Source organism: Bombus affinis, chromosome 15 (genome assembly GCF_024516045.1).
Source record: "Bombus affinis isolate iyBomAffi1 chromosome 15, iyBomAffi1.2, whole genome shotgun sequence".
Classification (NCBI taxonomy): domain Eukaryota; kingdom Metazoa; phylum Arthropoda; class Insecta; order Hymenoptera; family Apidae; genus Bombus; species Bombus affinis.
In genome coordinates this window covers 8,874,923-8,890,056 of record NC_066358.1, presented here as the reverse complement: position 1 = coordinate 8,890,056, position 15,134 = coordinate 8,874,923, and the positions used below count along the sequence as shown (strand labels likewise).

Here is a 15,134-nt window from a genome sequence, read left to right as displayed (position 1 = left end):
AATATTTTCCTACGAGTGAGTCATACGAGTCAAAGATCTTATTTTCTACGTCATATTTCGTATTACGTTAAGATCCTACAGCCATAACATTGATAAACAATCGAGTGTTTTAAAAATTTGTAGCTTGACCTAGATAACACTGCTGATAAGAGCAATCAATATTACTATTCATTTTCATCCAGCAGGCTTACGTTTTAATACGTATTTGACATATTCTAGATAAATTGATATTCCATTTTTACTTGTGATAATAACGTAAGTCATACAGATAGCCAATTTACCATTTTGGTGACTTGCATTCAATAATATGATGGCAGTGACTGTTAAAATAATATAAGCATAAGCTGAATGAGTGCAATACCCTAGAAAATAAGTAATTATATTCTATATGAATGCCATATTGCTAACAACTATCTCTCAACCCGCGAGAATTATCTACACTGGTTAACAACTGTCTGAATTTCTTTACGCGAGAAGCATTCTGAGATCGTAATTTAAAACTTTAAATAAGAGCATCGATTGATTTAGCCGCAGCTAAGATCTATGCGCTTTGGCCATCGGTATCTCCTTTTAGATCTGTAGAAATTCTGTTTCTGCGTTCAAAAGCGGTGTATGTATCTATGTTGTACTTCCAAGCCTGGTTAATTTTATGACCTTGCTATATACATACATATATCTTTCACCGATAGTACCTAAAATGTTATTTACAATTTTCGTTCGTTTATGCATTAAAGGCCGCAAAAGAACCACTAAGAGCCATAAAAATTTCTTACATGTAGTACAACACATACTATGTAAGTATACCGGCTAATAAGAATCGTTTATGACCGTCGCATATCAAAAATATAACACAACATTACCGGACACGTGATCCATAGGCTTCTCCAATCCATGCATCGTATAAGCCCAACGATTGTTGTCGGCCGGCACAACGAGGAACATTTTCAACACGCAAAAGCGGGACAGCTGTGTTCGCGTTAGAAACGATACGTTCCACACATTCAACGCGAATCTTTGGTAATTCTCGCGCCAACACGAATCCGATTAATTACTCGACGAATTGAAGATATTTCTCTTTCGATAAAATGTCAAGTTCAACGAATTAGAGCGATTTCGTTCATAAACTTTCTACGATAGATTCTCGTTGAAAGCTGCTCGTACAGGTGCGTTCACCTCTGACAACTCACACGAGTGAAAAAAATATTTGCGGACGCGCTGCGCTCACGAAAACTAGCTACTGAAGATGAACCAAAGATTCAACGGTATCCAAGTTAGCAAAGGAAACTGAACGCGAGCACGACACCGCGCTACAGACTGCAGAATTCTCTCTATCGTCTCTTTCTTTTCTATGTTCCCCCCTCTCTTGTGCCCGCTTACCACATTCAGAATCTTACACACTCTCACAGTGCTCCATCTTTCTCATTTACACTCCACACGAACGTCTCTCTCTCTCTCTCTCTCTCTCTCTCTCCCCCCCTCTTTCTCTCGCTCCTTCAGAGTTTCTATACGTTGGATTACACGAGAACGTTTCTTACAGACTAATCTGAAGCTCTTTCGTTTGTTGAAAGTAACGCATCGTAGTTAAACGCTTGTCTTGCTCCGAAGTTCATATATTTATGGGAATTTTGTCCTTTTTTCCTTCACGAAACGTTCTATACTATCGCAACAAGCTTATACTATTTCCGTTTCATTCGCTCGTACAGGCGCACGTCTCTCTCTTGTTTGCTCGTTCAAGCGCGTGCATTAAGGTGTATACACACTGATAAGATGACTGCACTATGCAAGTTTGTGTTCCTAAAAATAGTATAAGTTATAAATCAAAAATTTTCTCATGCTCTATGATGCTATTAGTTATAATGCATAATTATATCCCGTTTAATGTTTTAGATAATGCAGGATTGTTTGCACGTTATGTAATTGCGCATGTACCTTTACAAATTCATGGCATCCTCCTCTTACACTCAGCAACTTATGTGACTTTTTTGCTTTTTTCATTCTGCGTTCCATGCATTTGGACTGTCTTACTCTCGCCTCCGTCGGTATCCCGCACACGTTTATACTACATACGTCTTTATGTGACTCTTCTTTTTCTAAGAAAAATTTTGTGCTCCTACTATCTTTCTTTACCTTAGCGATCTTCGCAAGATCTATCGTGTATACAAAATCGTGCATAAATCTCTTTCAATCCTTCCTTAGCCCCTCTCTCGCTCCCTCTCTCATTCTTTCTCTCTCTTGCTCCCTTCACATACACATGCGTGCGCGCAGACAGCACACGTACGATAACCAACCTTCCACATTTTATCATGCTTCCACTCGTTCGCTCGTGTACTTCGATTTCTCTCTTACGCACGATACATGCAAGCGATGATCAACTCCCACCACTGCTATACCTGCGCTCATCTATCTGCACGTTGCATATTTCTATCTTTGTTTAACTACAATCTCTAGATTTTTTTATTCCTTTCTCCCTCGTACATACATTACGGTACAACATAAATTTTCCGTCTTCCTTTTGCTAGCGCTAGTCATTCTCTTGATTTTACGACTTGCCCGTGCAAGTGTGTATGTGTTTACTCGCTCGCTCGTTCATTCGCCAGACCCCACTATCAGGATAGGGTCACCTTATTCGGTCGAAGAAAAAGACTTCTATCACTCGATGAACACGTGCTCGTTCGGCTTCCCCACCGCTCGTTTCTCGCTGCATGCCAACTCGTAAGCGTGTTCCAGCCGTTCCAGGTTATCGCTGGCCGATTCTTCGTCGCATGATTTTCTGTTTACTAAACGGGGATGTGGAAACACGTGTTCCGTATGATATGACGTCTTCGAAAAACGATTCGAATCCCTAATAATTAAGAATATTCTTGCGTGTCATCGATCGATGTTGGGTACGTAGTTAAAGCAGTGATAATCGATATCATTCTTGCTTCGTGAAATTGAGAGCGGCTTTCACGTGGTCGCTGTTATTGCGAGTTCTCGAGTTTGAGCTTAGCTGAAGCACTCGAGTTTTTATAAACCCAATAGTTTATCGGTTTTTGTTTGAAAACAAAGTCGTGAAAAATTACAACTTCCATAAGTTATCTTTCAACATGACACGAAATCAAAAGTTTGCTCGTAAATGTTTGTTACTGTGCTTTCAATTTGCACGAAAATACCGTTAAGCGCAAACTGTCCATTCATTCTTTCAATTAGAAATTCGTTTGGGTTCGACTGATGAATTGAAAATTTTTTGAGTCCCGTTAGAAACAAGAATTTGTATATTCTCGACAGTTATTGGCAATAAATCATCGATTTATAACAAATGGATGATTATTCTTCATGGTCAGATGACCGTTAATCTCCTACGCCCTGTATTTAATTTATTTCGTCTCAAAGTAAATTCCTAGAAAATTTTTCAGCAGAAATACATATTTCAGATTCGCGTAAAAACTTTAGCATTGTCCTGTATTCGACTATCATAAATCAATTCACTTCTCTCACTTAATTTAAGGATTCTCTCTCCTTAATTTCCTATATTTAAAAATACATATATATTTGTTTGAAAAGGTATTTGCATACTAATTTCACCGAGGCATTTGTAGATACGAAAAGTAAACAATATTATAAATCCAGGATCTCTGGTCTAATTGAACCAAATTACTGACAAAGCTGTATTGTAATTTCTGCATTCTTCTATCTGTGCCCAAAATTGTCTTTCTTTTATCTCTAAGGTACCCTTCCAAACCCTTAGACTGTATATGGCAAGTTTATGGTACCCTACTAACGACCCGGTACTTTTCCACTGCTTTCACTGAGGCCTATCTGTCCTGCACGGTACCGGTATTTACACAAGGGAGCAGAATTAAGTAGACAAATGGATACTCGCTATACAAATCGATTTATTAGATTGTCCCAAAAGTATTATAAAACGAAACATGTTGTGTACCTATTATTTCCTTACAAAACCTAGTAGTTACCCATACGATACAACGGTTAAAATCGGTACTAAATAATAAATCTAATATTTCTTATTTCGATTTTATTATACTCTTCTTATACAAAATTAATAGATTGTGATATTTGTTTCGTGGAAAATAAATTGTTTTGTAATGTTAAATTAAGAATAAGGATTAAGGGCTGTGTTACTAGATCAATGCGTCTATGAGACGAGCGCAGTTATAAATAAGAGAGTGTTAAATCAATTGGAAGTGAAATAAGTAGAGTCACGAATCACGAGTGTGTCTATCAATTGAACTCTTGGTACAAAGGCTACGGCAATGACGTTCAATTAAGAAAATTGAAAAATTTATGGAATCGTTGGTCAAGAATATTTGTAATCAAATAAGAACAGCAACTAGTTTAACGGAAGTTCATACTCAAACTGTAAATGAATTTTATGAAAGCATATCCTACGTTTCGTTACTTGAAAAACGAGACTATTTCATTTTGAAAATATCGTCATTTGATATTTTAAAAGTTAACCTTGAAAATATCATAAAACGTTTTCGCGTGTACTCGCGAAATCGTTATACCGCTTTTAGGATTCCTCTTGGCACTTCCTTTTTCGATAACTTATTAACGATCGAAATACAGAGAACTACTAAGATCCACCGAACGCAAAGAATATGTGGCAATCAATTTTATCTGGAAAATTATATATACATTCGAGAGATTTACCAATTAAATTTAATTCTTTACGTTAATTTTCTTTGTATTCGATGAAAGTCTACTTTCTGTGAAAGCGATATCTGAAATAGAAATCTTGCACATTTTCCGTTCGAATAACCTAGCGTCTAATCCTACACCTATTAATATTAATAGGGAAATTACAGCGACATCAAAATCGATGACTGAAAACTGAAAAAGCTATGTGGATTACGCGATCTCCTTTATCGACGTGAAATTTTCCATAAAAATGACCAAATCAACTTTCATTTCTCGAATTTCACTTCAAGCAATTTATATAATGAACATAAATTATAAAAGTATACAACTTCTTATCGGGTTGACTCTCATGACTCTTCGAAAAAATTGAGAATTTATATTATGCATTTAAATCTTCAGTCAATGATTAATATTGAACTTTATGTTTAAAACTTATGTGTTTGCCCTTTCATATTATTAAACGAGACTTTTAACCTTCTGTTTCTGACGTCAAAGCATCCTTATCGGAATTTTAACGTCAGAGTATTGATTGGAAATTCGGAGCAAGTGCAGATGCAGCAGCTTGATATTCCACGATCTGTGACCATTTCTGATCCCAGCAGGATACTTTTTATATATAAAGTTAAGATTTTAATTACCACGTCGAATAACAAATTGAAGTAACAAGGGTCAACTGATCAAATGTTATTTATAATATAGGTATTCCTTTATCAATATTTACAGTGTAAGTTTTCGAGATTTTTTTATGTAAATATGACACGCGTTATTACTAAATATCTGATTTTTGTATATTATCATCAAATCCACGAAGACATGTTACGGTAAATAATTTCTAAATGTAGGAAGCTATATTAATACGTCAAATACAACCAATTAATGCTTAATAATAGAATAATACATTAATACAATGAAATTTCAAATCTGAAGACGTATTTTAATGTAGCTAAAACTAAATAATTGAGAATATAAACTCACACGTGACAAGAAGGATGTACGAAATTGAGACGTATATTTGAACGTGTTTATTAAAAAGATTAGAATTTTATTGTTTTGATTCTGTTGTGCAAAATATAGTAAGATACTAAAGTTTGCCGTATAGGTTTCAGAATTCCTCGTTTCTAAACAAAGTTGTTTGAATACACGAAAGTCTGTTGACATAGGAGCGATCAAATGTCAAATCCACATAGATATCTTGAGTTAAATGCAAACGTTTTTTCTTTCAAGTAATTCTTCCAAACTGGTCTGTAGTAATACGTATATGCATGATAAAAATTAAGAAAAAAAAGTAAAAGAAAAAGAAAAAAAAAACGTTAAATCCTGTCAACAATTAACCGACATATCTCATCACTTAGTAACTAGTAACACTTTCTTGATTACGACATGTTGACCAACCTTTTAAATGTTCACTATCCCTATAGTAAAGTCAAATATCGTACCATCTGTTTATGCCAATCAACGAAGACGATATACATACATACTCATTTCTATCCACATCCATGTCACTCTACTGTTACATCGATTCGAAGAAAGGTTTTAACGATTACCCGACCTACCGTCATAAAATTGCAGTTTCGCATCAATCTACTTCCTTAATTACCTGTTTTATCGCGTCATATTTTCCGAACCGGGAGAACACTGTTTTCGAAATATACTTTCCACATAATCAAATTTGCACTATCTATAAAGTTTATATTACACAAATATTCCTAAAATTACACTGAAAAATTAAATTAAAATTAGAAAAAGTGCTACACTTTACGTATGAACGAAGTTTCGCGCTTTCAGTGTGAATTTCTTTTTTTAATGGTTGCTCCCAATTTCTGCATAATTCAATGCCTACGCTAATGGCGACATTACAGTAATCATAACTTACCTAAATATGACTTCTTGAAATGATCGACTCGCAAGTTTTCATACAGGAAGGTGAACACGTCCACGCCCATTTTTTCGTTTGAAGATAGAATAGTTGGGCTGCTGGAGCCCTACGCCAATTTTAACTTTTTGGAAAATTGGCGAACAACAACAGAGCTAGTCTTCCGTGCGATCGATAAAACGCTTTTCGGACGCGACTCGAAAATTCTTAACCACTATTTACCAACTGATTATTGGACTAATTATTCGGAACGATCGATAGGAAAGAGAATCGGTAAGTGACAACCAGAGAAACGTTGAATTTAAAAAATAAATAATGAACAAACTCTCACAGATTGAAAGTGCTTCCTGTACGATCGACTACCCGAATTCGACTCTCCCGGTGGAATACTGCTACTCCCCTCTTCCTCGCCCAGAACGTTATCCTGCAGGGCGCATGCGCTTGTCCCTATGGAACTACAGTGTGTGTCTATGTTCATGCGTACCAACAATAAAAGCCATTCTGCAGATGGCGATAAATGTTCGATTCGATTTCTCGTTTCGCAGGCTTTCAAACAGATCAATTAGGTACGTTAAACCGCGAACACTTGCAAACGATCGTACTAGCGATGACTTTAAGCAACGATTAAAGTCTCGCATTATGGTAAAATTGAAACTTCGCGCTATAGTATTAACGCAAACATGATTATAGCTTGAAACGAAATCTTGCAATTTAAACTTTGGTAACGTGAATCATAGAGCAGTGTTTATAAATTCTTGTCGAACTAAAAGAGTTTAGAAATCGATATAACTGTTTGTTTTGTTGTTTGCTCGACACAGTTTGAGGCGGTTCGAACGCATCGCTAATTGTAAAGCATCATGGACCATGACTTATTTAATAGAGTTGAGGGTCGCATTTTAACTAGAGTATTAAACTTGTAAAGAGCTCAAATGTTGTCTATGAATTTCAAGACAAACTTCGCTTAAAAAGTTTTCTAATTTCTCAAGAACTCTTCCAATTGAAATATAACAATCACATCAATAAAATTTCTTTCCAGGACTCCAGGGTCAGAGTTGTTTTCTGGAGAGAATAAGATTTGTAGAATATACGCTTTGATGGGACAATAATCTATTACGCATTTGAAAATAGAACTTTTTATGCGTTAACTCTTCGTGAAGCGTTTAATTGCACCATTCTATGTAGATAACTTATGTCTGTGCGTCAATTACAAGCAACAGAATTAGAAAAAATAAAACAGAAATATCCGTATTATGCGTTATGGCCTACATTCTAACGAAACACCTGACTAAATGAAAAATTCGCATTGCTCGGTGGAATTCCCGAGCATTTCCGAACATTTTGTTCGAGTTCCTGCATTTCGCGAATCCCATCCATACGATTGTAAAAATGAAGAATATAGGTTCGCTATTTACCAGGTGGCGTGCTTTTTGTAGTGCAGAGGATAGTTCGAACGAAAACGAACCACGATTGTTCTACCTATATTGCTCGCTCTTCCACCTCGTCATAAAAGCCAGTAAAAACCGAACAGTGGGGAGGGGAATAGCAAACTCGGCCGTTTCCCTAGGAAGGTAGGGGAACAGGACGAGACGAACCGTACGAAGATCGTACGGAATGGTTATCCGTCACGCGTGTATCACGTGCTCGTTCGACCGGCCGGCATCTTTACCGTTTCTTGTCTGCATCCATCGCTGAATTTCTTGTGCGCTCAAACGAAATTTTCAAATCTGCCTTGTTTTTATCGAACGTTTGATAACGGTTGTTTAAATAAAACTATATTTGAGGTAATTTTTTAGTATGTACATAATTTGAAAAAGCGTGCGTGTTCTATTTCTAACGAACCTTGAGATAACTAAAATTTAAATACATATTGCAAATACAGACATTGTAGCATAATCATAACCACAAGTACACCGAGGACTGACTCATGGTTAATTAATTCCTTTTCTGTATCTGAGTTTAAATCTAGTCTTTACAATGTCATTCTGTCGTTAAGGTTGTCACGTAGTCAAACTCGAAGATGGTATCCCGCTGGACGTAGCCATGTTATTTAGCAATTAAATTGGAAAAATTTACCAAATGTCCAACTGGACAAGTTGTAAAGTACAAATTATATAATTAAAAGAAAAAAAGGTTGTCATCGGTCAGCTGATCATTAAAGAAATGGATATATATAATTGACTTTTTGGTAATTAATTTGACGTTGAAATTTTATCATTATATATATATATATATAATGTTTATAATATATATATAATGAAATTTATAATAATTTATAATTTTAATATATAATAATTTATAAATTTATAATAATTTATAATATATATATAATATATATATAATATATATAATATAATATATATAATATATATATAATTATAATATATATAATATATATAATATATATATAATATATATATAATAAATATATATATAATATATATATAATCTTTTATATTCGTGGAGACAAGTTTTCGTTCGGAGAGTGAGGGAAATTGCCGTTGTTGTTAATTGATCAGTCTTTGGAAGTGTCCTTCACGGAAAAGACTGTTTGCCTATTTTCGTTAATCAAGGTTTAGGGCTTATGACGGGTCATTAGGCTGGCTGCAGATGTTTTGCGAATATGTCTCGACGATCGGCAATTGACCTACCCATAAAATAGGGTCTGCTTATGGCGAGCCATGAGACAGAAACCATTAGTGTGCTTACTGTCGAGTGCCGTTACAACTATTTCTTTTTATGGAGGGCTATAGACTTTTCCATGACTTTGTTAGAAAATGTTCGTCCCTTGACCGCGGCTACGTTCGGTGACTGGTTGTCATCTCGAACCCAAACTCATTCTCATAGATTGCAGGCAATTACAATTGGGCTGAAGGACGGTGATTGTTTAACTACGGCTATGGCGGAATCCAAACTACAATATTAGGGGTTTTTCCCCGGTTTTCGACGGAAGGCTCCGGTGTCTCTCCATCTCCGACATATATATATATCTTATAATAAACTTTACTGAGCTGCAAAAATAACATAGAAAATAAGCTTCTAATTTGCCTCGTGTGTTATAAATCTCTATAAGATGACATACTTCTACACGCTCTTCTATTTATTGCAAAAGGTGGCCAGAAAAACTCGTAAGATAATATGTGCATATTTAGTCATCTATGTCGAAGAAGTTGTATCGACGTTTACTTTTAAAAAACGTTATGTAAAGTGCACTGCGTGTAACTACTTAACAAGGCCAAAAGATTACAGCAGTATCACAGCGAGGAACTTTAGATCGAGTTCAGAAGAAGCCCGAAGAAATATAGTTGCGATTAGCTAATCAGTGTGGTTTACGATTGTCACAAGACATTTCCTGCTTGTACATTGTAAACTGGCACGTGACAAATATTACAAACACATAGCTCAGGCCGTTTTATTATTCGTTCGTCATAGTTGAGATCTATTCACCTTGCATAACGTGTTGGTATTTTCCGATTTTTGGCCCATTGCGCAAGGCGTAAGATCTTGTGAAATTAAATCGTTTGAAAAATGAAAAAGCATAAGTACGTTTCCAACTGATATTACGAAAAATGTAACGAACGCAAAACGAGATCTCAGGAAAAGACAAATCTATCTTAATCCATTTTTACACAAACATATTATTTAGGTAATAACGTCATTCTTAAGAGACAATTAATAAATAAGCATTATTTCTAAGCTTAAGATAAAGCTTTCTCGAAACTAAAGTGTTGTCATATATTTAAATGGGTACGTCACGATATCGTTTAACATGAATCATGAAATTGTGACGAAACTGTTATAAAAATTTCTCAATCAAATATTACGGTTGTTTACGCACAGAGAACGCATAACGGAAATATGCCTATTAAGCGAATAGTTAATTGATATAAATGGAGAACTATCCTCTCTTCGATAGAACGATGTTTCCAAGGAATTGAGTTACTTTGAGACACATGTTACATACATTACATCTGTTTAATCATTCTGTAACAAATACCGTAGGCTAGATGTATGTGTAGACGTTCACCGTCTACGTGGCCGTATTTTCAACCTCGTTATTTTTAGTAATTGGAACGGGTTAAGCTTTGTTAATTTATCGATAATTATTTATATTGATGAGAGAATGAAAAGCTTCGACTAAGTGTAGAATTTTATAGTGCATCGATGTATCTGTTATTCAAATAAAAATTTCGACGGACAGTCAGATAACACTTCTACAAGTTCAGATTTTTTAAATTATTATTTAAGAATATTATACGAGCATTAGCATGGCTGTTTTATTGTTTCAGGTAAAATTATGAGAGCAGATAATAATTGTAATAACTTTAACACGTATGCTCTTGCCATTGTTTTGATTTGATTTCATTGAACATAATTATCACTGTTATCGCAAGATAATCAAGACTATTATCTCTGGGCCAACTGAATCACCTTGTTAATTTCTAATAGAAACATTATCGCATAAAACAATAAACAATTATCGTTGTAAACGAAGACCATGTTTATGTCTTATTGATACATTTTGTTGTTAAACTGCTAGAAATATCAGAGTTCTCCGATGTTTTCAAAGTATGAATTGACGCTGGCAGTGATGTATTCTGTTGTTTGCCCTCGTTTATCGAGAAGCATTCTATTCACTGTTGCATAACAATGTGCGATGACGACCGAGAAAATGCCATGAACGCGTCACCTATTATTTACAGCATAGAACTGAATACTATACTGCTCGTTCGATAAAAGCGAATACAATACTTTTAGCGGGAATATTTGATTTGAAAATGAATGCGAGAACGTATATTCCAACGTGATTGCGTGAAAATTCCGTTTTCTAGGTCACCAAAGTCCAAAACAGGAAACGATCGAAGGAAAGTAATCCTTCCATCGAGTTATGAAAAGGTTGTACGAGTAGCGAAACGTAATTACGATTAACGATAGAATTCGGACATTAGTATTTTAAGCATCGCGTGATAAAAACAAAGTAACAGGAACAGAAACGTGACTAGAAATCGTCTTTGCAAGCTTTTGTCCCGTTCGATGGTTTTAGTTTCGATTACGATTCATTCGCTCGTAACATGTTTTCTATCTATGGTATTGAACTTTACTCGACTTTCAGATACGTATATATGTATTATTCGTAATTGTTCGTACTCTGATATTAAATCGCTGTAGATCTTCGACTAAATCGACGTTAGAAAATTCCTTTGCTTAAAAATAGTCCATAAATTTTGGTTTACAAATTGAACTAAACCCGTGAAAATGATCGTATAATATTATATAAATATGTTTCATCGTAAGAAACAAGACGATAGCGATGTAGAATTGTTTAAGCGTGATAAATTGCATTATTCGTGAACAGGAGAACATAAGATACATGGTCATTCATAATGAAACTGTAATGTATAATATTCCGTTATCAACGTTCACCGTTGCTTTACTGTTTTTTAAAAATAACTATTAAATCTAGGTCACTCGACGGTCACTGCAAAATTGATATTCGCATTCCTACTACCGCCCACGAATAGTCTAGCACGGTTTTGTCGATCAGACATGCAACTTTCTTGTCAACTTAAGAGGAATCTGCTTTCACCGACCGAAAAATTAGCCCACTAAAAGCCGCACTACGAAGAAACGATATATATGAAACTTACAGCAAAGTCGAAAATTTAGTTCGTCGCGCTTTCTATAACCGGTAATTTGTTTCCTATGCCATGATCTTAACCAACGAAAAATGACAAATATTTTTGTACGATATAGAAACAGGTGTGTCACGGGCAGACACGCGGATACATGATTCAACATTGTATAGATACAATATAAAATATAAAGCGTATCGATCACAAATAAACTTTCCTTGCACTCGGGACGAGGTCGGGGAAAATCGGGACAAAATTTTAATCGCACATCGATGCACCGATCGAGACGTAGATCGCCATCCTGTAATCTCGCGTAAAATTTACGATAGTAAACAGTACGAAAACGATGATAATACCGCGATATACGAACGCGTCGGTAGTTTCTCTAAGTTTGTATAATTTCGATTTACCGCCGGGGGAGGATTTTTTAAAAGCGCGGGAGAGATCCAATCGATGGCGAACCGACCTGATCCGAGCAAAAGTGCCAAGGCGATCGCGTTAAAATTCAGGGATGAATTATAGAAAGGGTACTCACAGTCGTACGATAACGATGAGGTTTAAAATGAAAACCTTGGCGATTGGTTCACGACGACGTGCTCATCTGCGCCACCGATTTCAGCCACCTTGGTTAGTTTCTATTAGACTGCAGCTCGTATTCGTGCCACCTCTAGTGCGCCTCTGGCTGATCCTCGCTTTTCAACTGCAACTATATACGAAGACGAGCTCTATCGGCCAACAAGTGATTCTAGATAGCGGGGCCTCTGCCTGACACTCTCATTGGTTATTGGATCGTGTACTTACTCGTCTTTTAGCGTGATCGTCGCGAGGTCGTCGTGGGGTCGTCGCGGGGTCGTCGCGGGGTCGTTCCGGGTCGATCTCCACCCCGGGTAGAAAGTTCATGTACATCGGAGAATTCAACGATCGTCTTACCATCCACGTTCGTGGCTCTTCGTCTTCTGTTTGCGTATTTCCATACGATAGTCGAACCCTTGTCGCTCGAACCATGCTAAGCTGGTGCTCGTGAGTGAGGGAGAGACGGTGAACTTGAACTTTGTTTCAGGATCTCGAGACTCGTTTTCGGCGATGTAACATGAAATAACATCAACTATTTTTTCGCTTTTTTGCTCGGTGGTACGAATTGCGGGGATAAAAGATCGTTGGTCAATAGATAGTGAGAATGTATCTGTATGAATGTAAACTACGTATACGATATTGATAGGACGCTAGACGTTTTTATAATTTTTTATCGGCGAACATTTCGCACAATGATGTTTTCATAGTCGTAAGAAGAAAAGTGTCTATATTTCTTCTATTTGCTAATCATTCTGGAAAATACGTCTGATTTATTCGCCTATCGCATACACGAGGAAGAGATCGCGGTTACGAAATTGAAAATTTGAATGAACAGTATTTTAATTCTACAATTAATCGTATCTTTTATCGACATGTTTCAGTTCCACGAAATTAACGTGGGATTGGGATTTGCGTGGGATTAACGTAGGATTGGAATTTTAATGTGAATGTTGTATATCATTTTGTGCCATTTTTATTACAATATCCTTGTACGTGTATACTTCTGTGTTGAAATACGCGTGTTATTCCTCGAAAAGTAGGAAAACGATGAATTGTTTCCTTGTGCTGTTGAGAGTTCTCCTAAAGATTAAAACGGGATAAAAAATATGTAGCGCCTTGCTTTCTAGCTTAGATCTATATCAGTTACAAGAAGTCGTAAATACAACCTATGATGTGTACATAGACGAGAAGTACATGACGAGTGGATACAATAGACGTATGAAATACATTGACTTTTTGTGCAATACTTTCGATGTATATTAACAAAGGAGCAAATTAATTGAAATGTCAATTATAACGATGTAATTAATACGCTATCTGTAACTGCACGTTGGACAAGTATGTAAGTAAATAAATCTGCTTTGACTCTTCGGTTTCGATTAGCGACAACAACAAAGAGGAACAGCATAACAAAATAAGACGACAGATCGCGTCAAAACACTGCGCAATTCGAGCAAGCTAGAATACAGTCCGCGATAAAAAAAAAAAAAAAAAAAAAATAGCACACTCTGTGAAGTTTGTAATAGCGTGGAACAGTACAGAAAGAGTACAGAAAGAAAATATTTGTATACGTATTTAGCTATGGATTAATATGATGATAACTTCATTGATTCTAGCATGTAACTATTGTCCCTTGATTGTTAGAATTACATTTCATGGAAGGCCAACCCGATAAAATAATAGCAAATATCTCGCTTCTCGTTTGAACGCGAGCAAGTGACAAAGTCTGCAATAAGAAAATTTACAATATAGCTTAGAAAGATATTATACGCAGTTTGTAGAAAATGGAGAATGACTAACAGATACTTAACATTGTCAAAAGAAAGCTACTCTCTCTCGAGGATAGCAAAAGCTGTCGATAGAAGTCGAAAAGTTATTCATTTACTTCGTACAATTGCATGGCGAAGGAGACGTACGGTGGGCGATCTGGAGTTTTAACAGCATCGAACTCATCGCTATCGATGACTGCAAGCCAGATTGCCTCGATAAAACCGAATATCATAAATGTCCAAATGTCTTCCAGCGTTTTGAGACAACGCGAGCCAGCATCGTTCGGCGTGCTTTCAGGCGAGCAAGGGCATTAATTAAAGCGAAGTAGGAGAAAGATAGGCGATTGTTACTTCATATTATACAAACAGACAGTCTGTTTTATTGTCCGTCGATTTGTTTACGCCGGGAAGCCGCGTACAGGCGACGGACAATGACCGAGACCGGTAGTGAAGGTATTTGCAGCGGAAGAAACTGCAAAGGAAACCTCCTCCAACGGAGATAAATCAAAAGACGAGATTACAGCTTATGGCAGAACCTACGCATGGGGAAAGGAAATATTTTAAATTTTGATTTTTACTGGCTGTACCCCAAGATATAACGCAAAAGCTTAGAGTGGTCGATACTGCTCGACTGGCTCCTAGATCCTG

General features: G+C 36.3%; 1 protein-coding gene across 5 annotated transcripts in view; it reads right to left on the bottom strand.

Moving 5' to 3' along the window:
- Nucleotides 1-13,947, bottom strand: part of LOC126924670 (peroxidase-like) — a 35,367-nt gene extending 21,420 nt beyond the window's left edge. For 2 of the 5 annotated variants that reach the window (XM_050739389.1, XM_050739391.1), the window contains exon 1: nt 861-1,015. In XM_050739389.1, coding sequence (XP_050595346.1) covers nt 861-942 — 82 coding nt within the window. In that variant the 5' untranslated portion in view covers nt 943-1,015. Of the gene's footprint in view, nt 1-860; nt 1,016-6,514; nt 6,909-12,679; nt 12,852-12,945 lie in introns of those variants that run through there. The other 3 variants (XM_050739393.1, XM_050739392.1, XM_050739390.1) reach the window with 3 other exon arrangements.
- Between the last annotated feature and the right edge of the window lie 1,187 nt (nt 13,948-15,134).